The sequence below is a fragment of the Musca vetustissima genome, unplaced genomic scaffold, assembly GCF_032173495.1.
Source record: "Musca vetustissima isolate MV318-11 ecotype Yass unplaced genomic scaffold, APGP_CSIRO_Mvet_v1 utg12485, whole genome shotgun sequence".
NCBI classification, from domain to species: Eukaryota; Metazoa; Arthropoda; class Insecta; order Diptera; family Muscidae; genus Musca; species Musca vetustissima.
In genome coordinates, this window is record NW_026884043.1 from 450,300 (window position 1) to 475,505 (window position 25,206).

At 34.7% G+C, this 25,206-nt stretch overlaps 1 protein-coding gene across 1 annotated transcript in view; it reads left to right on the forward strand.

Annotated features, from left to right (window-relative positions):
* The window catches only part of LOC133331036 (hemicentin-1-like), a gene marked incomplete at its 3' end in the record, with an annotated part of 120,257 nt that overhangs the window by 49,010 nt on the left and 46,041 nt on the right, over positions 1-25,206 (forward strand). The window contains exons 3-4 of the mRNA XM_061539439.1: positions 2,332-2,779; positions 24,133-24,239. Coding sequence (XP_061395423.1) covers positions 2,332-2,779; positions 24,133-24,239 — 555 coding nt within the window. The remainder of the gene's footprint in view (positions 1-2,331; positions 2,780-24,132; positions 24,240-25,206) is intronic.

Below are 25,206 nucleotides of genomic sequence, written 5' to 3' on the forward strand. Positions count from 1 at the left end.
ATATCAATATCTGACCCGATTTTCAGGAAATTTAGCGCACATCATTCTAGGCTTATTTCAATTCGCTGTGCCAAATTTTGTGCAAATCGAAAGATATATAGGGACTTTGGTGCACCATTTATTTTAAATCGGACGAAAATATATATGGGAACTATATCTAAATCTGACCTGATATTCAGGAATCTTCGCACAAATCATTCTAGCCTCAATTCAGTACGCTGTGCCAAATGTCGTGCAGACATCACTCTAGGCTCAATTCAGTACGTTATGCCAAATTTCGTGCAAATCGAAAGATATATAGGGACTTTTGTACACCATTCGGATGAAAATATATATGGGAGCTATATCTTAATCTGAACCGATTTTTCCAAATTTCAATAGGGTTCGTCTTTAGGCCAAATGAATGAGCTATGACAAATTTCATCCTATTCTAATAATAAATGTGACCTGTACTTTGTTTACAATTTAACATGGACGGACAGAAAGACAGGCGGACATGCATAAATCGACTTAGAAAGTGATGCTATGCATATTCTCAAAAGGAACCATGGGTATATCTCGTTTCCTTTTACCTGTTACAAACATATGCACAAAGACATAATACGCCAATTAATAGTCATGGAATATATATTTAAAAAATCCACGCCTCTTAATAGCCATTGAAAAAATAATCAATCCATGGAAAAATAATTGTTAAAAGAATCCATGCCCAATGGTAGTCCAAGAAAAAAATATTTATAAAAAATTCACACCAATTACTAGTTCCGAAAAAAAATGTTTAAATATGCACCCCTATAAATAGTCATTGAAAAAAGTATGGGGTCGATAGTTATTTTTACCAAATTAGAAAACATTAATATTGCAAACAATTTATAAAAAATTGCATTTCTGTATTGGAGAACAATTTGACCTACTTTTTAAATTTGCATTTTTTAATTAAATTCACATTTTCTTAACTGTCTCCTATCTTAGCACAATTTTTCATTTATAATTTACATTTTCTTTTGGGAAAGACATTCAATATGGGGGTTTCCATTTTTTGCTTTGTGTTGAGCAAACACTAACAACAACTGCAGACAAGTGGAGTTGTTAAACTTCCTTTTTCGAAGAGATAATGCAAATATATTTTGTTGTAAAGAAACAAAAAAAAAAAATCCAAAACAAATAAAGTTTTCCCTGTAATTTCCTTGCACTGCAACACTACAAGAATATGGAGATAGAACCCCAAAAAAAAACTTCCTCCAGAAATAACATTTGTTACCACAAAATTCATTTCTTCTCCGTTGCCTTTTTAGTTTTCTAAGTCCTTATGACTAATTCGTTTTGTTGTTGTTGTTTTTGTTTTCTTTTTGAAGTTCAGGCTATATAAGCTAAGAAAATTGGAAAAGTGAATCAAGGAGAAGAACTACAACATATGTCTAAACATATTTCGCCCCCATATCCTGCTGAAAGGATTTTGCCGAACTTTATTGAATTTCCAAAAATACACAAATGTCCCAAAACTATTGTTATAGAGTTATAAAAATGCCATAAAGCTTCTGGCAAGGGGGCGAAAGTTATTGTTCACTTAGTGCCGAAGTTTTTGCTATGCAACACGTACTGCCACATAATAAGCCTCTAAGGTCCTTTACAAGGTGGTAACAAATTTTTGTGTAAATAGTTTAAAAGAAATTGCAATAACAATAGTTGTAGACAAATAAATAAAGATAGATTTTGGAAATTTTTCGAAAAAAGAAAGAAAATCGAAAATTATAAAAAATAAAAATAACATATTTGTAAGGACAGACTATAAAATAGGCAAACATGAGTAGATTTTTTAAAGATATTTTTTAAGGACCTGTACGCTTTTACAAGGTGTGAATTTTTTGAAAATATTTTTTCAAGGACATATACAATGTGTGGATTTTAAAAATATTTTATTAAGGACCTATACAAGGTGTGGATTTTTTAAAAATATTTTTTTCAAGGATCTATCTATACAAGGGGTGGTTTATTAAAAATAATTTTTCAAATAAAAATATTTTTTTCAAGGATCTTATAGAAGGCGTGAATATTTTACTATCTGATATCAATTTTTTATTTAATCAGACTCCTAAAACTATGTTTCATTTCCTTGTTTTTCAGGTTATAAAATAAACACCGAATAAAGCATCTTCAACAATATTAGCCTACCCATATTCTCCCCTCTCTAAACAAAGAATTCCAAACCAAAGGACATTTCAAATGCCGCTGCCGATGATGATATAACAACCATTGCATGTTTGTTGCATGTGCTAAAATAATGTTGTTGCATCATTGCAACATTTATGGTGGCATAGACTCGTTTCGTAGTCAACAACAAAAAGAACAGCAACAACAACAGAAATATCAACAAGATTCGCAACAGCGGCAAAGACTAGGCCAATACTATTCACATCGACACCAACACCACTCCAGCAGCAAGAGCACCCCGAACAGCAGCAGCGTCAACCAGCGACACCAACATCTGCATCGACAAACAGTGTCGAGTTGATGGGCCCCTGGTATATAATTGGGGCCCTCCTACTGCTATCAGCAAGAGCGGGGGACTCCACAAATAAAATCATACCGCAACAAATTGGCGGCCATACAAATGCCGCCAACGGCGCCACTGGAATGCATCATCACATACCAAAGAACTCCATTGCGACGAATGTGCTCAACGGCGGCGGCAACAACAACAACAAAGGCACAGTGCTTAGTGGCAATGGGGTTATCGTAGCCGGTGGTGGCTCAATTAGTCCATCATCGTCGCTTAACAGTAAGTATCGCATTGCAAAACGGCAATCAAGCTGGCCATTATTGACGATGCTACCTTTTGTTTTTGGAGGGCAGGGCAGTTCAGTTGTTGATTTCTTTTTTTTCGGTTCAATTGTTGTCACAAACTGTGTTTCATATTTCCCCAGTGTCTCTGTGTGATGGACCATGGTATGGAGGGTTTTCAATTTTTCGTTTGCAATATGATAAATGTTAACATATGTATATTTATTCGTTCGTTATACCCAGCACTGGCATCAAACCGTAGATGATGATGATACCCAGGAAAAATGGGTCCAGTTGCCTTGTTTTTGTGTGTGTGTTTTTTTCGACCACTATTTGTGGTGCAATGGAAAGTGGCATTTATGTAAATTTAGTTTATTCAAATGGTTGGATGTGTGTATATGTGTGTGTGTGCGACATGGGCCCACAAAAAGCTTGAATCGCAAATTTCTATAAAACCATTTACTAGCCACAATCAAACCAATCTCTGACGAACAGTGGAGATGTTGCAAATTTAATTTGGGGAACAAATTGAAAATGTTTTTCTTAAAAAAATTCTTCAATGAAAAATATTTTTTCAATGACCTACCATAGGCGTGGATATTTTAAAAATATTTTTTCAATGGCCGACCATAGGCGTGGATTTTGTAAAAAAAATTTCAATGACCTACCATAGGCGTGGTTTTTTTAGAGAATAATTTCTTAAAGGAAAGGATTTTTTCTAAGGGACTCTCAGAGCATTAAACGTGGATTTTTTGAAAGAAATTTTTCTAAAGGACCCTCAGCTTTAAGCGTGTTTTTTTAAGAAATTTTTCTAAAGGACACTCAGAGCCTTAAACGTGGATTTTTTTCAGAAATTTTTCTGAAGGACCCTCAGAGCCTTAAACGTGGTTTTTTTTAAAGAAAATTTTCTAAAGGACCCTCGGAGCCTTAAACGTGGATTTTTTAAAGAAATTTTTCTAAGGGACCCTCAGAGCCTTAAACGTGGATTTTTTTAAAATTTTTTAAGAATAATTTCTAAAGGACCCTCAGAGCCTTAAACGTTGAGTTTCCAAGAATATTTTCAAAGGACCCTCAGAGCCTTAAACGTGGACTTTTTTCAAGAATATTTTCAAAGGACCATCTGAGCCTTAAACGTGGATTTTCCAAGAATATTTTCAAAGGACCCTCAGAGCCTTAAACGTGGAATTTTTCAAAAATATTTTCAAAGGATTTCAGATCCTTAAACGTGGATTTTCCAAGAATATTTTCAAAGGACCCTCAGAGCCTTAGACGAGGACTTTTTTCAAGAATATTTTCAAAGGACCCTCAAAGCCTTATGCGTGGGCGTATTTAAACAATATTTTCAAAGGACCCTCAGAGCCTTAAACGTGGACTTTTTAAATAATATTTTGTATAGGACTCTCATTTTATCTCCTTAGGACCACAGTAAATATTATCTTTGTAATTTCTAAAGGACCCTCAGAGCCTTAAACGTGGACTTTTTTCAAAAATATTTTCAAAGGACCTTCAGATCCTTAACCGTGGATTTTCCAAGAATATTTGCAAAAGATTTCAGATCCTTAAACGTGGATAATCTCATTTTATTTCCTTGGGACCACAGTAAATATTATCTTTGTAATTTCTAAAGGACCCTCAGAGCCTTAAACGTGGACTTTTTTCAAGAATATTTTCAAAAGACCCTCAGATCCTTAACCATGGATTTTCAAAGAATATTTGCAAAAGATTTCAAGAATATTTCAAGAACATTTTCAACGGGTTTCAGATCCTTAAACGTGGATTTTCCAAGAATATTTTCAAAGGACCCTCAGAGCCTTAAACGTGGACTCTTTTCAAAAATATTTTCATGGGATCCTTAGAGCCTTAAGCATGGACCTTTTAAAGAATATTTTCCAAAGGAGTCTCATTTTATCTCCTTGGAACCACGGTAAATATTATCTTTGTTGTTTTTTCTCTATCCAACAGTTCACTGGAGTTCAGTTGTTAATACTGTCCCGCAAATTGTTATTATATTGGTCCTTTATGGGCGGTTTTTTGTTCAGCTTTTGTTTGGAATATCAACATTTTGGGGTTGTCGTATCCATTCAAGTTTTTTTTTTCGGAACCCACTGATGATGGTGATACTACTGCTTATGATATTTGGCCACTATGTGGTGCGGTATGGTAACAGAACGGTGAGGTTAGTAGAGAATATCTCTCTCACACACACAGAAAAACGGCGACAAAGAAGACCGGAAAAAAACTATCAACAGATGTTGTAAATTCACTGTGATATGTGGCATATGCGGATTGTTGGTTGGTCGGTCGGTCCGACGCTTGTATGGTCAATTATTCACAGTTACAATATGTTTATTTTTCAGAGGAGATAGTTTTTTGTGAAGAGATATTTTCGAGAAGAGAAAATAAACATATTGTCAGGGTAAAGGTTTCAAATTTGGTAACAACAAAACAAAAAGAGAACATCAACAAGAATATTTAAACGAATTTCCAAAAAAGCATAGTTTTTTGTAGTCGTTGTTGTTGTTTTATAATTTTAAAACAATTTTTTGCACATTAATGCATAAATGTGACACTTGTATGCGAATGTGATACAGTCACACTCAAAACTCGTTGGGAGTTTTTGTTGTTGATGTTGTTCTGGCTCTTCTCGTTGTTGTCCCTGGTGATGCAGATAACTTGTGTTCCACCACCAAAAAGGAGACACCACTTTGCCATGAACAATTTATGGTTATGAGAAAAATTGTATATTGGGTATAAATCTTAAAGAGTGAATCACATACATCGTACATATATAAATAAATTTGTCGAATATTTGGGGGATTTTTAATAAATCGTGATTTATTTTCTGACATGAAAAATGGAATTGAAAATAAAACTAATGGAAAAATATTAAGAATTATTTGGTGGACTTCAATAGTCATAAAATATATTGTTACAGATTAATAGAAATATTTATACCATTCACCACACTGTGGTACTTGTGCATATGTTTGTATAAGGCAAAAGGAAACGAGATAGACACATGGTTCCTTTTGAGAATATGCATAGAATCACTTTCTATGCATGTCCGTCCGACCGTCTGTCTGTCTGCCTGTCCATGTTAAATTGTAAACAATGTGCAGGTCACATTTATGATACGAATTAGATAAAATTTAGCATAGGTCACTTATTTGGCGCTATTGAAATTGGGAAAAATCGGTTCAGATTTAGATATAGGTCCCATATATATTTTCGTCCGATTTAATATAAACGGTCCCTTTATATCTTTCGATTTGCACGAAATTTGGCACAGCCTAATGATTTAGGTATAGAATGATGTGTGTTAAATTTCGTGAAAATCGGTTCAGATTTAGATATAGCTCCCATATATAATTTCGTCCGATTTATGGTAAATGATGTACCAAAGTCCCTTTATATCTTTCGATTATCACGAAATTTGGAGTAGCGTACTCAATTGAGTCTAAAATGATGTGCATTGAGCTTCGTAAAATTCGGTTCAAATATAGATATAGCTCCCATATATATATATATATATATTCGTCAGATTTAATGTAAATGGTGTACCAAAGTCCCTATATATCCTTCGATTTGCACGAAATTTGGCATAGGGTACTGACTTAGGTCCAGAATGATGCGTGCTTAGTGAAAATCGGTTCAGATTTAGATATAGCTCCCATATATAATTTCGTCCGATTTATGGTAAATGATGTACCAAAGTCCCTTTATATCTTTCGATTATCACGAAATTTGGAGTATCGTACTCAATTGAGTCTAAAATGATGTGCATTGAGCTTCGTAAAATTCGGTTCAGATCTAGATATAGCTCCCATATACAGTGGTGGTCACAGAATTAAAACATTTACTGTGGTAAACATTTTTTGATCAGCCCTCGAATCGTTTAAAGTATTTTTGAAAATTGTTTAATTCAGAACACTTCGATATACTGTACTTAAGAGATTAAGTGTGAAAATGGAAAATTATTGCATGCAAATTTTCCCAAAATAACGGTTTTTATGAAAATACATCGACTTTGAAGTGGCCATATAATTAAAACATTGTGTGATTTTTTACTTCACTGTATTTTTTGAAAATATTTTTAAAAAATCTCTTTAATTTAGTTAAATTATGTAAACTAAACATCGATAAGGTCATTTACTGATAAAAATTAAAAAAAAAATCTGTAAAATCTATCAAAATCGCCAAAAAATTGTACAGTACACCTTACATTCAGAAAATAACCCTCATTATAGAAAATAAAGTTCCGAATGCACCAGAAATTGCTAGAATTAGTAGAAAACTATAAATTATTCTCAGAATAAATAAATATTTGAAATAAAAACTGAAAAAATGGGAATTAACCTAAAAGAACGACTCAATTTCGATAGCTTTTATTGAAGAAGGCCGGAATATTTTTGCAGTATGTGAGGAAATATCGATTGATGTTGGCATTTATTATATCAAATCGATTGTTCGAGTAGTACAGAATATATTTTATCACAAAATATATCAGTCACAACAGAACGAACAGAGATCAACACCTATGTTGACGAGAAAACGTTTCTGGTACACAGCAGCATGTTTGATGGTTAACTCTTGACCCTTAAAATCTATTGAACATGACAATATTTTTCCATAATAATATTTTTTGAATAGTATAATGTCCATTTAATCTATTTTAGCCTAAAAGAAGAAAAAAAATTACAATTTGACAAATATTTAAAGTCTTGTGTTGAGCATCAAAAATACTGCTGTGTGCCAGAAACTTTTACTCGTCAACATAGGCGTTGATCTCTGTTCGTTTCGTTGTGACTAATATATTTTTTGATAAAATATATTCTGTATTACTCAAACAATCCATTTGATATAATAAATTCCAATATCAATCGATATTTTCTCACATACTGCAAAAATATTCCGGCCTTCTTCAATAAAGACTATCGAAGTTGAATCGTTCCTTTAAGTTAATTGCCATTTTTTGAGTTATTATTTCAAATATGTATTTATTTTGAGAAATATTTATTGTTTTCTACTAATTCTAGCAATTTCTGACGCATTCGAACCTTTATTTTCTATAAGAAAGGTGATTTTCTGAATGTTACGTGTACTGTACAAAATTTTTGGCAATGTTGGTAAATTTTACAAATTTTTTCAAAATTTGTTTTCTGTAACTGATTTTGTCGATGCTTAATTTGCATAACTTACCTAAATTTAAGTGATTTTTTAAAAATATGTTCAAAAAAATGCAGTAAAGTAAAAAAATTACACAATGTTTTAATTATATGGCCACTTCAAAGTCGAAGTATTTTCATAAAAACCGTTATTTATGGTAAAATTGCATGCAATAATTTTCCATTTTCACACTAAATCTCTTAAGTGCAGTATATCGAAGTGTTCTGAATTAAAAAATTTTCGAAAATACTTCAAATGAATCGAGGGCTGATCAAAAAATGTTTACCACAAAAAATGTTTTAATTGCGTGACCACCACTGTATATATATATATATATATATATATTTTCGTCCGATTTAATGTAAATGGTGTACCAAAGTCCCTATATATCCTTCGATTTGCACGAAATTTGGCATAGGGTACTGACTTAGGTCCAGAATGATGCGTGCTTAGTTTCGTGAAAATCGGTTCAGATTTATGTATAGCTCCCATATATAATTTCGTCCGATTTAAGGTAAATGGTGTGCCAAAGACCCTAAATATCTTTCGATTTGAACGAAATTTGGCAAAGCGTACTGAATTAGGTCTAGAATGATGCGAGTTAAGTTTCCTGAAAATCGGTTCAGATTTACATATAGCTCCCATATATATTTTCGCCAGATTTAATGTAAATGATGTACCAAAGTCAATATATCTCTCGATTTACACGAAATTTGGCGTAGCATACTAAATAAAGTCTAGAATGATGTGTGTTAAGTTTCGTGAAAATCGGTTCAGATTTAGATATAGCTCCCATATATATTTTCATCCGATTTTAGGTAAATGGTGTACCAAAGACCCTATATATTCTTCGATTTGCACGAAATTTGGCATAGCGTACTGAATTGAGTCTAGAATGATGTGTGGTAAGTTTCGGAAACCCGGTTCAGATTTCAATTTAGCTTGCTATAAATTGTTTTCCATAAATTTGTCCCATGGTACGCAGACGACTCTAAATCTGGCCGGACGGCGCCGACCATATAATACCCTACACAACTTCCACGAAAGCCTAACTTTCTGTGGCACTACATTCTGAGCTATGGTAATATTTCACGATATTTGCACCTTCTTGACCGGCTAATATTTCTAATACTCAGTACATCTCTTCTAATTACTTGTCCAGATTTCCTTCAACGTGGGTTGTGTTGTGACGTTCGGCTTTCAATTGTGGCCTATAAATCGACTCGAAAAAAACACACGAAATTAAGTTTTCGGTCCACTTCATCCTAATACTATTATCTGAACATCACCGAAAATTATAGGCGTTGTCCTTGGCCATACCTGGATCCTCATGGAAAATTTCAAAGCGATCAGCGCTATATTTCCGCCCTTTAGTGGGGTAATTGCTTACTATATAATATCTGAATACGTAAGCACCTGTAAATATTTAAGTGTAGCTCCCACATCCGAGTACATACGACAATATAATTGGTATCAATTTAAAGGTCAACCACTCCTCTTGGATATACTATCAACTTCTCGGGCCTATGTCCTTCAGGAGTAATTATATACGAAATAGAATACAAATTTTGTCATTTTTCACACAGAAGTCAGGGCCCATTTGACCCACTAAATATTGAGCGATCTTTATCAAAACAGGCATGCTTATTCTTTGGCCCGATCCCCTTCTCCTTGTAAAAATTCGCGATGTTTAGGGCTATAATTGCGGTCTCTGGAGCGACAAGAAAATCAGACAAAAATAACGGTTTTGTCCATTTCATCCCCTAAATATTAACCGATCTTTACCAAAAACAATAGGGATGTTCATTGGGCAGAACCCATCCTACATGCAAAATTTCGTGAAGATTGGTCCATAACTGTGGTTTACAAATTATAATGGACAGACGGACGGATACACATGTGAAGATCGACTCAGCTTGTCGATATATGTCGATCGGTATACTTAAAGGTGGATCTAGGACCAATATTTCGCGGTGTTACAAACTTTTGGGGCTGCACAAAGCTATAATACCCCGACAACATAGCTGTGTGGGGTATAATTAAAATTAATTAAAAGGAGACAGGAGTATGTTCCTTCGAGGGAACATTGCCATGTAATTGTAAGGAGATATATGTACAATATACCCAAAGTGGTGTAGGGTATCATATAGTCGGCCCAGTCCGACTTTACTACTTTCCTTACTGGTTTTTCCTATGCCTACGTAAGCTATGAATTCTCCATTATTGAAATATATTTAATCATTAAATATATATTAACCCAAAAGAAGGATCAAACTGTTGACTTTCGTCGTTATCATTTCGACCTCCACAAAAATGAAATTGACTTGGTATTTTGTCCCAGCAACGATGACACGAACAAAGCTTACATAGCTTTGCGTTGATGACAACTGGAAATCTCCGTTTTTCTGATGCCAAAGGATGACATCACTTAAGCTTCCAACACACACACACGCACACACTGTCACACATTTCTATTGCATAAGCTAATACTTTCATCGTTTTGATGAACACTCAAAGGTCTTAGAGATTTAAATGCAGTTTGTGGCAAAGTTTGTTATAAAATTCATTTAAAATGCATTTTTAATTAGCTTATATGCCTTGCAAAAGACTACAAAGAACAGTTATAATAACAATAATAGTAATAATAATAATTGTATTGAATAGAAGAAGATAACAAGGCAAAAATTCACATAAAGGAGTTTCATTCAATACACAAGAAAATTGTATAATATCGGCAAAGCCAACGGAGATGATGATGAAGACGAAGAAAATTTGTCAAATTATGTCTTAACTTTTAGACGTAAGAAAATCACATTATTATTATGAGAAGTTGTATTTCCATGTCGACATATGTATGCTCTTGTTGTTGTTCCTGTGTGTAGCTAAAGCGATTATTGGTTATATTTCAGTTTAGGGCCAGTATTTAATTGGAATATTTCAGCATCAATGTACAAAATACACACGCACATACATTCAAACACATGTATAACATATTTAATTCTGTAAAATTCCATTATTGTATTCCATTTGTAGTCAATAATAATTTTCAACTTCAGCAGTGATTCAATACAAAGCCACTTGAACAACAAGATGATTGTATATCGACATGTACACACTCACACACACACACTCATACAGATTTTCATTTATTATTTATAGCTTATGGTAAGAAAATTCAATTCAAATTCTACAAATCGAATAAAAGTCAAACGTTTTTGCCCATAATAAAGAAATACAATTTAACGATAATTATTATTAATAACTACGATTTATTGTAATTTTCATAATTGACTATTAAAAATAAACTGCAGTTTGAATTTATGATCTTAAACAAAGTCAATTCGATGATATAGATGTCTTAATCTGTGTGTGTGTGTGTGTAGCTGCATTGTCCAAGGGATTTATTTTCTTTATTTAGGAAATTAAATTAGTAAAATTAACTTTAATACACAAATCTATTTAGAAAATATTTCTAAGTAAATTAAATTGATTAAATTGAATAAAAACGAATTTCTATAGGCAACCGTAACGTATGAGTAGTAGTGTTAAAAGATTTTTTTAAAGATTCCTAATAGCCGTAGATTTTTAAAAATATTTTTTCAATGACCTCTAGTAGGCGTGGATTTTTAAAAATAAGTTTTCAACGACTTCTACTTTTATACCATTCACCACACCGTGGTACAGGGTATTATGTCTTTGTGCATATGCTTTTAACAGGCAAAAGGAAACGAGTTAGACACATGGTTCCTTTTGAGAATATGCATGGAATCAATTTCTGAGTCGATCTATGCATGTCCGTCTGTCCATGTTAAATTGTAAACAAAGTGCAGGTCACATTTATGATCCGAATTAGATAAAATTTAGCATAGGTCACTTATTTGGCGCTATTGAAATTGGGAAAAATCGGTTCAGATTTAGATATAGGTCCCATATATATTTTCGTCCGATTTAATATAAACGGTCCCTTTATATCTTTCGATTTGCACGAAATTTGGCACAGCCTAATGATTTAGGTATAGAATGATGTGTGTTAAATTTCGTGAAAATCGGTTCAGATTTAGATATAGCTCCCCTATATATTTTCGTCCGATTTAATGTAAATTGTGTACCATATATAAGGACATATACATATATATATATATGACGAAATTTGGCACAGCGAAATGAATTAGGTCTAGAATGATGTGTGTAAATTTTTTTGAAAATCGGTTCAGATTTAGATATTGCTCCCATATATAATTTCGTCCGATTTATGGTAAATGATGTACCATCCCTTTATATCTATCGATTAGAACGAAATTTGGCGTAGAGTACTCAATTGAGTCTAAAATGATGTGTATTGAGCTTCGTAAAATTCGGTTCAGATTTAGATATAGCTCCCATATATATTTTCGTCTGATATAGGCACCAAAGTCCCCATAGATCATCCGATTTGCATGAAATTTGGCATAGGGTACTGAATTAGGTCCAGAATGATGCGTGCTTAGTTTCGTGAAAATCGGTTCAGATTTAGATATAGCTCCCATATATATTTTCGTCCGATTTTAGGTAAATGGTGGACCAAAGTCCCTAAATATCCTTCGATGTGCACGAAATTTGGCATAGCGTACTGAATTAAGTCTAGAAATACGTGTATTAAATTTCATGAAAATCGGTTCAGATTTACATATAGCTCCCATATATATTTTTGTCCTATTTTATGTAAATGGTACACCAAACTCCCTATATACATCCTTCGATTTGTACGAAATTTAGTATAGCGTACTGAATTAAGTCTAGAAAGATGTGTGTTAAATTTCGTAAAAATCGGTTCAGATTTGGATATAGCTGTCATATATATTTTCGTCCGATTTTAGGCAAATAGTGCATCTGAGTCCCTATATATTCTTCGATTTGCACGAAATTTGGCATAGTGTACTGAATTAAGTCTCGAAAGATGTGTGTTAAATTTCGTAAAAATCGGTTCAGATATATATTTTCGTCCGATTTTAGGCAAATTGGACACCAAAGCCCCTATATATCCTCCGATTTGCACGAAATTTGGCATAGCGTACTGAATTAAGTCTAGAACGATATGTATTATATTTCGTGAAAATCGGTTCAGATTTTGATATAGCTTCCAAATATATTTTCTTCCTTCTTATACCCTCCACCAAAGTATGGAGGGTATATTGATTTTGTTTTTCCGTTTGTAACTCATCGAAATAATTATTTCCGACCCTATAAAGTATACATATTCTTGATTAGCGTAAAATTCTATGACGATATAGCCCTATCCGTCTTTCCGTCTGTCTGTTGTAATCACTCTAGCGTCTAAACGAATTGAGATAAGGTCCCCCAAATTTTCGGTGTTTTAGGGTTCGAGCGAGTTTTTCAACCGAATTCACCCCCTTTTTTATATTAAAATAGTTATCTGATTTGTTCCACGTTTTGAGTTTGGTTCTAAGACTCTGTTGTAATCATTTCACCTGCGGAGGATAGCGAGATAAAAAATTATAACGTATGGTTCGATCATGATCTATAACTCGCATTTAGGCCTAGTCAATGTGTGGGAGGTACCAGAAGTAGTGGACCGATATTCTCCATCTTCGAACTTGAACTAAGTTTGGAAGAAATAATAAGATGGGCAAAATTTGGATGAAATTAAAATTTTCTGAAACGGATTTGGTAAACAGAAACATGGAGTCTAGAACCAATATTTCGATGATGCACATTTTCATCGTGTCAAAGTGTATACACCCTCATTAGCCATAAGGCTGAGGGTATAATTATCCATTAAAAATTTCTGATATTTGTATTGTGGTTACCAAATGGGTTTATAGAAATGTCGGTATAGGTCCACTTGTTGGTATTTTCCCTATATTTTCTTTTCAAGTATCTGTCAGTATATCTATGGTGGAGGGTATCCAAAGTTCGGCCCGGCCGAACTGAAGGCATTTTCACTTGTTTATGTAAATGTTGCACCAACGACCCTATATATCCTTCGATTTGCACGAAATTTTGATTTATAAGTAAATGAAGAACTCAAAATGAGGCCGAATGCACAAAACGTACTGAAATAAGTGTAACCTAACATGTGACAATTTTCGATGAAATCTGTTTAGATTTCGATATATAGCAACTCTATATCTGACCAAAATTTAGTATAGGTTGCAGAATGATATGTTTATTATCATGTTAATGGTCCTTCAAAAATGCGACGTGTTTTCAGGATTCCATCTGTGAAGGGTATTATATAGTCGGCCCCGTCTGAATTTACTACTTTCCTTACTGGTTAAAAATAATTTTTTCCAACGATCATTAATAGCCTTAAGGGAACCCCACCCATTCTCGATTTTAATTTTTCAAGATTTTCAATGGGCTGGTAAATCGAAACCAATGCTTGTTAAGGTTTGTAACTTTGCACATATACATTTGAAGATTTAAAAGAGAAGAAAAATAATTTACAAAACAGTTTTGTTATTGTTTTGTTGTTGTTTTTTGTAATTAAAGAAAAGTCCTTATTTTTGATGGCGGGCATGATAACTCCTCACTGGAACATCGGAATCCGAAAATTCCAACGGTGTTAGAAAGAGTACATGTCTGGCTCTCGTATGAACTAGGATTATTGACTTCGCTCTAAAATTAACAAAATGGTGGACCTTTGAATAAATATTTTTGGAAAATCGCAGATTTTTTACCAAAAACCTAGTTAAAAAATAAGGAAGATCTTCAACGATTGGCTTTATCCTAGTTCATACGCGAGCTATACACTCCCAGACAAATGTTGCAAAATTTGGAACCGATTGGATTATTAGTTTTTGAGTTATCGTGCCCGCCATTCGCAAAAAAATGTTTAGAGAAAAACGCGTTTAAAGTTTGAGAAGCCCTTCAGCCGTCACTTGATGCTGACACAATAAATCGGATATATCTTCAAGAGTTCTTGAGATTTTCACTTGAAATTTTGTAGAGACATTCTTTAATCAGTGTAGATTCGAATTATATCAACAAAAATTTTGACCCCGGGAATGGAGGGGGGGTCCCCTTAAATAAAATAATTGCAATGATTATTTATTGACGTAAACTTTTATACTTTTTTTTAAATAGCTATTAATGGTCTTGGATTTAAAAAAAAAAAATTCTTAATGAATTTTTATTTGGCTATAAGACTTAATTCGTTATTTTCAAAGGTATATCTTCATCTCGTCTCTAAAGACTCCCTTCAGCTGCCTATAAAGACTTCTTTCGAGTACATAACTTACCTCAGTAATTGATTCATAACATTCTGATCTAATTATGATACATTGTAAAGTCTTCTTGTCTACAATTTTACCAAATTTCCATAATTCTTACTTTCAAAATATTTATTACAATTTTCCAAATGATTAATAGCTAAATTACCAATTTCCTTTTTGTTATGATATTTGAGATAACCAATAATATACGATTTATAGAGACATACCTACCTAACATACAATTCCCCCTTTCGTCTACATTCCTGCAATTCATGTGCCGTATATATCTCTGTAGATGACAGTAATAGACATATCCTGGCAAAAAGAACCGGAAACCCTGACAAACGCATAAAAGCCATAACATTTATGTTTCATAACATTCATTTGGCATGGCCACAAACACATGTTGTTACATTGCATACGATTCGGCTCACATTACTGCATATGTTCCCATTACATTCATATGTACATACAATGTAAGTCATAGTACGATTAGTTAGACCAGTCGGCATGAGACCACACCACCACAAAGTAGGCACACACCCACAAAGTAGGCTTAGTAGTACAGATTACAAAGAATATTTTTGGGGACCAAAGATGTAACAATTGTGATAACCAAAACTTGGTTATGCCAAACACGTCCGACAATTGCCTTCCTTGGCATGGGGGACAATTTCATTTAGCCACCCATGTCATTCTCTGGGCCTGTGAATATTAAACTGGTTATAAATGCCAAACCATGGCTTGGCTATGAACAAATATTTCTCGGTGACATTTTGGGGAAAGGTAGGCACAGCTTCACATTGTGGGAAAAGAATATCGGTCTGTGTACTTTTTTGCCGAACATGGTTTTAGTTTTTGTGTTAAAAATGACCAACAAATATAAGTTACAACCCAACTCTCTATCGCAAAAAACACTAAAATATATGAGACCCCATTTGCCAATTCATTGCATGACCGACCATTCAATGATAAATGAAGAGGTTATGTTGACCTGAAATTCAATTGAACACCACAAATATTGGCCAGACTAAAGTGAAATCAAATAAAATCCTTTATGATATAAATTTGGGGTTTTCTTTTTTTGTTGTGCTGTAAGTGAGGTTATGTTAACCATAAATCATTGTTTCATTTTTAATTTAAGATGAATGTTTATTGAAAATCTGTTCTAGGCGAAGTAGACATATTTTTGGAATTCAAGACATAAATAATTAAATGATGCACGTGACAGATGTTTAAAATATGAGTTATGTATTTGTAGTCTGTGGGAGCGTGAGAGATATGAATTCCCTCCTATTAATATTATAGTTCCATAATAGGAGATATTGAAAAACTATTTTTAAAAATCCACATTTATTAAGATCTTCTTCTTTAGTATATCACGTGGTCTTCCTTCCTATAAGGATTTTTATCTACAACAGTGACTGGAGGTCTTCCTCTATGGAATACCATTAGATATTTTTCTATAGAAGGTCTAGAAGTCTTCCTCAGGAGATTTGTTTTAGAAAACCAGGGTTTTTTTTTGGTAGAAGATTACTATGAGGTTTTCTTCTATAGAATACCAAAAGGTCTTCTCCTACAGAGGATCATACGATATTCCTCCTTAATAGACCGCGTTGTCTTCCTTCCTGTAAGGATTTTTATCCACAGTAGTGAATGGGGTCTTCTTCCATAGAAGGCCATAAAATATTTCTGCGTAGAAAAGCAAGAAGAGACCATAAAATATATTTGTATAGAAAAGCAAAAAATCTTCTTCTATAGGAGGTTAACTTTTAGAGAAAATCGGGAGATATTTTGTTTTGGAAGACAATGGGTTTTGTAGAAGATGACAATGAGGTTTTCTTCTATAAAAAGAAATAGGTCTTCCTCTCTAGAAGTTCTATGAAAGACGGCTAATAGTCCTTTTTACATACGGGGCCAGGGGAAAATCATTCATAGAAGTACAGGTGGTCTTCTTCTAAATAAGGCGAAGATGTCTATATCAGGTCTTCTATAAGGGACCATGGTATATTATAGAAGAAAATTCGATCATAGAATACCATGAGATCTTTTTTTCATAAAAAACATTTCCATAGACCGTGAGATTTTTTCCAATAGACCGTAAGGACTTTTTTCAGATATTTTGCAAGACCACTTGGTCTTCTATCATAAAAGACAATGAGGTCTTCTTCTATAGAATACTTTTCCATAGAATGTATTTCCATAGAGAGGTATTTTTCAATAGAAGACCATGGAGTCTCCTACCGGAGAAGACCAGAAGGCATGAGGTGTACTTCCACAACAGGCTTTCTTCTACAGAAGACCATGAGGTCTTCCTCCATAGAACGCCATGAGGACTTCTTCCATACTAGACACGAGGTCTTCTTCCATAGAAGACACGACGTCTTCTTCCATAGAAGACCATGAGGTCTTCTTCCAAAGAAGACCAAGAGGTATTCTTCCATAGAAGACCATGAGGTATTCTTCCATAGATGACCATGAAGTCTTCTTCCAAAGAAGACCAAGAGGTATTCTTCCATAGAAGACCATGAGGTCTTCTTCCATAGAAGACTATGAGGGTTTCTTCTATAGAAGAAGATTATGGGGTCTTCTTCCAAAGAATACCTTAAAGTCTTCTTCTATAGAAGACCATAAAGTCTTCTTCTATAGAATACCATGAAGTCTTTTTCTATAGAAGACCATGAGGTCTTCTGCTATAGAAGACCATGAGGTCTTCTGCTATAGAAGACCATGAGGTCTTCTGCTATAGAATACCATGAGGTCGTCTTCTATAGATGACCATGAGGTCTTCTTCTATAGGAGACCACGAGGTCTTCTTCCATAGAAGACCATGATATTTTTTTCCATAGAAGACCGTGAGGTCTTCTTCCATAGAAGACCGTGAGGTCTTCTTCCATAGAAGACCGTGAGGTCTTCTTCCATAGGAGAACATGAAGTCTTCTTCCATAGAAGACCATGAGGTCTTCTTACATAGAGGACCATGGGGTCTTCTTCCATAGAAGACCAAGAGGTCTTCTTCCATAGAAGACCATGAGGTCTTCTTCCATAGAAGACCATGAGGTCTTCTTCCATAGAAGACCATGAGGTCTTCTTCCATAGAAGACCATGAGGTCTTCTAGCATACAAGACCATGTGGTCTTCTAATATACAAGATCATGAGCTCTTCTGCTATAGAAGACTATAAGGTCTACTTCCATAGATCGCCAGGAGGTATACTTCAGTAGAAGACATTGAGATTTTTTTCCATAGAAAAACATGAGGTCTTCTTCCATAGGAGACCTCATGGTTTTCTATGGGAAAAAATCTCAATGGCTTCTTTAGAAGACCATGATATTATCTTCCATAGGAGACCATGAGGTATTCCTTCATAGGAGAACATGAAGTCTTCTTCCATAGAAGACCATGAGGTCTTCTTCCATTTAAGACCTTGAGGTCTTCTTCCATAGAAGACCATGAGGTCTTCTTCCATAGAAGACCATGAGGTCTTCTTCCATAGAAGACCATGAGGTCTTCTTCCATAGAAGACCATGAGGTCGTCTGCCACAGAAGACTATGAGGTCTTCTTCCATAGACGACCATGAGGTCTTCTTCCATAGAAGACCATGAGGTCGTTTTCCATAGAAGAACATGAGGTCGTTTTCCATAGAAGACCATGAGGTGGTTTTCAATAGTCCATAGAAGACCATGAGATCTTCTCCCATAAAACGCCACAAGGAAATTCTTTTTATAGAAAACCATTAGTTATTCCTTTTTAGAAAACCATGAGGTCTTCTTTCATAGAAGACCATGAGAACTTTTTCCATAGAAGACCATGAGGTATTCTTCTATATACCACCATTACGTATTTTTTATAGAGAGCCATGATGCATGTATTCTTTAAAAGAAAACCATGATATGATATTCTAGCATACAATACCATGAGTTCTTCTTCTATAGAAGACTAGGACTACTTCCACAGGAGATATACTTCCATAGATTGCCTGGAGGTATAGAAGACAATGAAAAAATTTTCCACAGAAGACCATCAAGTCTTCTTCCATAGAAGACCATTATTTTTTTTAAGAAGACCTGAAGGTTTCATTTTGCAGAAGACCATAGGATATACTTCTATATAAGGTCAACTCTATGTAAGACCAGGCGATATTGTTCTATAAAGAATACTTTAATACATATAATACTTTAAAATATTTTCAATTGAAAACCACGAGATCTTCTATAGAAGACCATGAGCCTTCTTCTAAAAATATGAGTGGCATTCTTCTATAGAAGACCAGTGGTCTTCTCCTAAGGAATACCAGAGGCCTTTTTCTATAAAAAAACTGAAAAAATTTTCTAAAGTAGATTATAATGCAATTTTTAGGAGTTTTTTTTATTACAGAATGCCATTCATTTTTTCCCTTTCAGACCATAATGTCTTCTTCTGTATGAGACATGGGACATTCTTAATCATAGGTATTTCCATGAGGCTTTTCTGACGTTTTCTATAAAAAAAACGTCATGTTGACATCTATCTCCACATATGTATTTTTAAATATGAAAACTCCCGTACTGCTTTCAAACTATCCCCAAGCCCTTTTTATATTGCTTCCATATCAAAAACTGACAGCGAACACTTTAAACGTCCATATTTATTGTTGTTTAATCCGAACGCTGAACGAAACTTCAAAATATTTTACAATAATTTCAATCATTTCTGTTCAACACATGTTACAATTGAAGACTTGTTGATGTTATTTACGGCTCTTGAAAATTTCATTGAAGTATTTCAGATGTTCATTTCAAACATCCTCACGACCCTTACCCCCAATTCAATTGATTTCATTGAGGCAACAATAAAAGGCATAGCAAATAACAACAACAACAACGCAGCCAGCCATCCAGTCGACCAGCCAACCAATACCACAAAATAACTTTGCAAATCAAACAATCCAAGCAATGTACACAGACACACATACATGTATATAATGTGTGAATGTGGGCGTGTGTGTTATGTATATGTGTGTGTGATTGTTTTATGTTTGTAATTGTGTAAAGCATTTAACAACATCGTTTACATATCATTAGGTTTTCCCCATGTAAACACAAGTATATGTTTATGAATTTGTATGTGCGAGTGTGTGCAAAGGAAAGTAAGGTGTTGTTACGGGAAACGGATACGGATGCGGATACAAGGCTCCGGTATCCGTGCGTGTGTTTGTGTGTGCGTTTGCATGTCTGTGTTCATTGTATTTTGTAATATAGCAGCTTAATTTTGTACAAAACGGTATTATTGTTGTTTTTAGTGTTGTTATTCTTCTCTTATTCCTACTGTCAGTTGAATGGCTGCCCGACTAGCTGGCTGGCTGGCCTTGTTATCGTTATTCATGTTGTTGCTGTTGTTGTTGGCGGTGGTGGTGGTAAACAGTTTGTGTTTATTGCCAGTTAATTTATTAGTTCAATAATTGAAATTTGATTGAATTTAATTACACTGCCATATATTATTATAAGCAATGAGCACGACAAATGTGATGAGATGAGGCGACGAGGAGGCCGCTGACATGACAACGGAAGGCAGAAGGCGGTAGTCGGCTATTATTTTATGGCCACAAGCCAACAAACCACAACAAAGTGACTAACACGAACGCCAACACCAACACCACCATGGCCACCGCCACTGACATAGCCACCAGCAAGTTATGGCAAAAACATCACACGGCAGCAGCAGCAGCAACAACATCAACACAACGGGGTTAAAGCAATAGGGCTGCTACAACAACAACAACATCAACAATAGCAATAGCAACAACAAACAGGCCCATAAGACAACAAAAGCCATGACTCTATTTAACCATAATTTGCTGTTGTAATTATCGCCATTTGAGCGGCAGGATAATAGCCACGACAAATTATAATGTTATTTAGATAATTAAACCATTTTAAAATGCGATCATCATCAAAATTCATTGAAATAATCACATAAATTTGTTTATTTTTCGGGAGGGAGGCTCTATGCAGTGGGAATTTATTAAATTTTTAGATTTCGAGGAAACGATAATTATTATTTAATCAGCTTAGGTTATGAATGTGAATATAAATGGTAGATGGAATTTAAACAAAAGACCACTGGAATTATAAATGAAATAACAATGGACTGGAATTTTGTTGTCCGTAGAAAGGAAACTGAATCATAATCAGTCCTTTTATAGGGAAGCTTATTTATAGAATAGAGTACTGTATTTTGTATTGTTTTATATTGAAATGTGGCATTTTGACACTAAAGACTAGAAAGTCATAATATTCCAATATGAACAAATAAATATTTTAATAAAATCCACCTATGTCCATGAAATAATTATAGAGATAATAAAAAAATAATAAAATCCGCGAATGAAATGAAAAAAATATTCTCTATTAAATCCGCGCCTCTAAGTCCATGAAAATATATTTTTTATAAATCCCAATTTTTTGTTTATAAATTTACGCCTTTTTATAAAAATCGATACTAGGTTCACGATAACAAATATTTGTTGATTAATCCACTCCTACAAAATCAATTAACATCTAGGTCCATTAATAATATTTTTTTTTTTATAAAAATCGAACTTATATCCATGATAACAATATTTTTCTATAAATCCACGCCTCTGGATCCCCAAAAAAATATTTTTATTACTAAATTTAGGCCTCTAGGTCCATGACAACATTTTTTTTATAAAAAAAAACGTCCCTAGGCCCATTATAAAAATACTTACTTAGCTGGATTGTGACAGAACTTTCGTTCCATAAGCTTAAAAAATATTTCCAGGCGCGTCTGTCGCAGTTACGCAGTTTTTTCAATTTGAAATACCATGTTCGGTAATGTTGTCTTCCACTTGATCTTTCGTGGTCTTCCCCTTCTGCGTGAACTATCCGCTGGTTCGCTTTTATCTGCCTTTTGAGCTGGGACATATTCATCCATTCGCATAACATGACCTAGCCAACGTAGTCGCTTCAGCTCGATACGTCTGACAATGCGGATGTCCGAGAATATATGGTACAACTCATGGTTCATTCGACGGCCATATTCACCGTCTACACTGATCGGCACATAGATCTTTCGGAGAATGTTCTATCAAACACTCCAAGAGCTGCCCCATCTGCTTGTGTAAATATGCATGCTTCAGATCCATATAACAGCACGGGAAGTGTCAGCGTCTTGGAGAGTGTGAGTGTGGTCTGGCGGCAGGTAGCTTTGTTTCTAAACTACTTAATTGTAGCATCTCTTGGCCAACACTATTGTTCCCCGAATTTCAAAACTGATGTCATTAGTTTTATTTACCAAGGATTAGTTTTATTTACCAAGGTACATAAAAACTTTGGCTACTTCGGAGCTGTAGTTCTCAAGTTCCACAGTAGGTCCGAGTCTACTGGACGTCTTGCGCGTTGATACCATCAGCTTGGTATTCTTGCCGTTTACTGCCAGACTCACTTTGGCAGACTCCTTCTCAATTTGAGCGGTGGCTGTTACCGCTCCCAATGTTCGACCCATTATGACGATGCCATCTGCGTAGGCGAGTAGCATGTGTTGTTTGGTTGTTGTAGCAGCTTTTACAAAATGGGGTGACAGATGTGACAGACTTTGATCAAGTAAGACTCGGGTCGTTTCGTATCGTAGACCCTCTGTCATGGAAACGAGTGACATTCGGTTTCACCTTTGCCTGTCGTATGATCTTTTCCAGCAGGATGTTAAAAAGGTCACAAGGTCACAAGGGCTTTTACAAAATGGGGTGACAGAAGTGACAGACTTTGATCAAGTAAGACTCGGGTCGTTTCGTATCGTAGACCCTCTGTCATGGAAACGAGTGACATTCGGTTTCACCTTTGCCTGTCGTATGATCTTTTCCAGCCGGATGTTAAAAAGGTCACCTTGTCCGAATACTCTTTCTAATAAAGGGCTACGAGAGATCCTTTCCGATTTTAACTGCTAATCTTGTGCCAGTTAAAGTTGTCCTGCATAGCCGAATTAATTTTGCAGGAATGTCAAACTCAGACATGGCTTTAAACACCGCTGAACTGATAGGGCAATCGAATGCGGCTTTATCGATGTGCTTTACATGGATGTGTCGATGTGTTTTACATGGATTTTTTGCAGGATTTGGCGCAGAGTAAAAATCTGGTCAGGTCTGGTCACTTTATATGCGATGGGAAGGAGACTTACTCCTCCTTGTGCACAGGATACAGGATGCTGAGGATCCAATCATTGGACATGCCTTCCTCTAGCTAAATCGTAATAATCAGTTGGTGCATGCTCCTGATCACCATCTGACCACCGGTCGTGAATAGTTCGGCTGGTCATCCATCGGCATCTGCTGCTTTATTATTCCTCAGTCGATTAATTGATATTCTAACCTCATCTTGACTAGGTAGTATACAATCTTAATCGTCATCTCTTATTGATTCTGGGGTACTATTGGGAAACTTTGAAACTTTGCAAAATGCTTCTTTCAGATCATCAACACTCTATCTATATCTGTCATCAGGCTCTGTGGTATCTGCTTTACCGCTACTATTTGCTACCAGATGTTTTTCAAAAAGCTACTTCCAGAACCTCAAAAAGCTGCCTGAATCTGTCACCTGGTGGTCCTAGTGTAGAAAACATCCTTTGCTATAAAATCGGTTGCGATTTTCGTATCGTTTTCATATAAAGTTACACCAGGGATTGAGGGTAATTGCAGTTATTCCTGGGTTTACTTTTCATGGTGGATTAAGGAACTCTCAACGCGTTTCAAATAATGAATACGTAGAAGTCTTGTAATTACTGAATTGTCGAAAAAAATTTTCGAAAGATTGGGAAAATTTTTTTCTCTTAATGTGAACGATGATAAAGCTTCAGGTTTATTCTCGAATTTTCCAATACCTATTTATATATTATAAGTGTATATGTATTTGAACACTGTATTGTATTTGAATACTAATGTCCGCCATCTATTTGTATTTGTTTTTCTTTTTCCAGCCATTACCGAAGAACCCGAATTTACTGAATACATTGAAAATGTAACTGTACCTGCTGGACGCAATATCAAATTGGCGTGTTCTGTTAAAAATTTAGGATCATATAAGGTGAGTACAGTCAACATACCTGAACATATGAATGAACAGCTAATGGAGTTTTAGCTAAGATTCAATTAGTCATTATCAAAATGTGTATACGAGTGTGAAATTAAAATTTTCTGAACATATCCAACAATATTTCCTTATTTTTTATCACATTTTCTTATTTAACTGATATTTGAAATTATTTTCAAATGCCCTGGTGACGTATGATTATTTGTTTACTTCGTTCATTCGCATAAATTATACGCCATTACATGTGAACATCAAATTACTTATCGAGTGATTTTGTTATTAGTTTTTTCTACATCTTCTCCTTCGGTTTGAAATCAACAGACAATATCGAATGTTAAACAGATCTTTCGTTCGATAATATATTTCACATTAAAATATAAGTTCCTTCGAAGACGAAGACAAAAAACAATTAGTCCCTGTTCTCTACTCATACAATCCATAAGCTTTTAACGTTGACACAGCTGCAGATTCAGAAAACTTTCTTATTGTTGCACAAGCCAAAAAAAAAAATGCAAAGGAATCTTTGGCATCAACAGAAATGCCTTCGAAAATAACAATAATGTGACAGTATTGTGAAGACAACAAACATATATCCTCACATCCTCTCCCCCTCCACGAACATATGACCGTCGATGTACTATGAATCGGGAAACTGAGTGCGTATGTTTACTGAGTAAAAGCCATGGATAACTGACAGACAAATGACAGTTGTTGTATTGTGACAAAAAAAAAAATAAATACATAAAAAACACAAAAACATACCGTGGGAATGCTAGTCGAGTAGCTGAAGAAGTAGAAGTTAAATAAAAAAATCCCCAAAGTATGCCACTTATACACGCAACAATATGCAACAACTCTTCATTTGGTGTATACTACACAGACAAAACGCGGAACATGCCGGAGTGTTAGTCTGCTTGTGTAAACATGTTGTTATTTATTTGCATTGCAGTGCAGTGGGGGA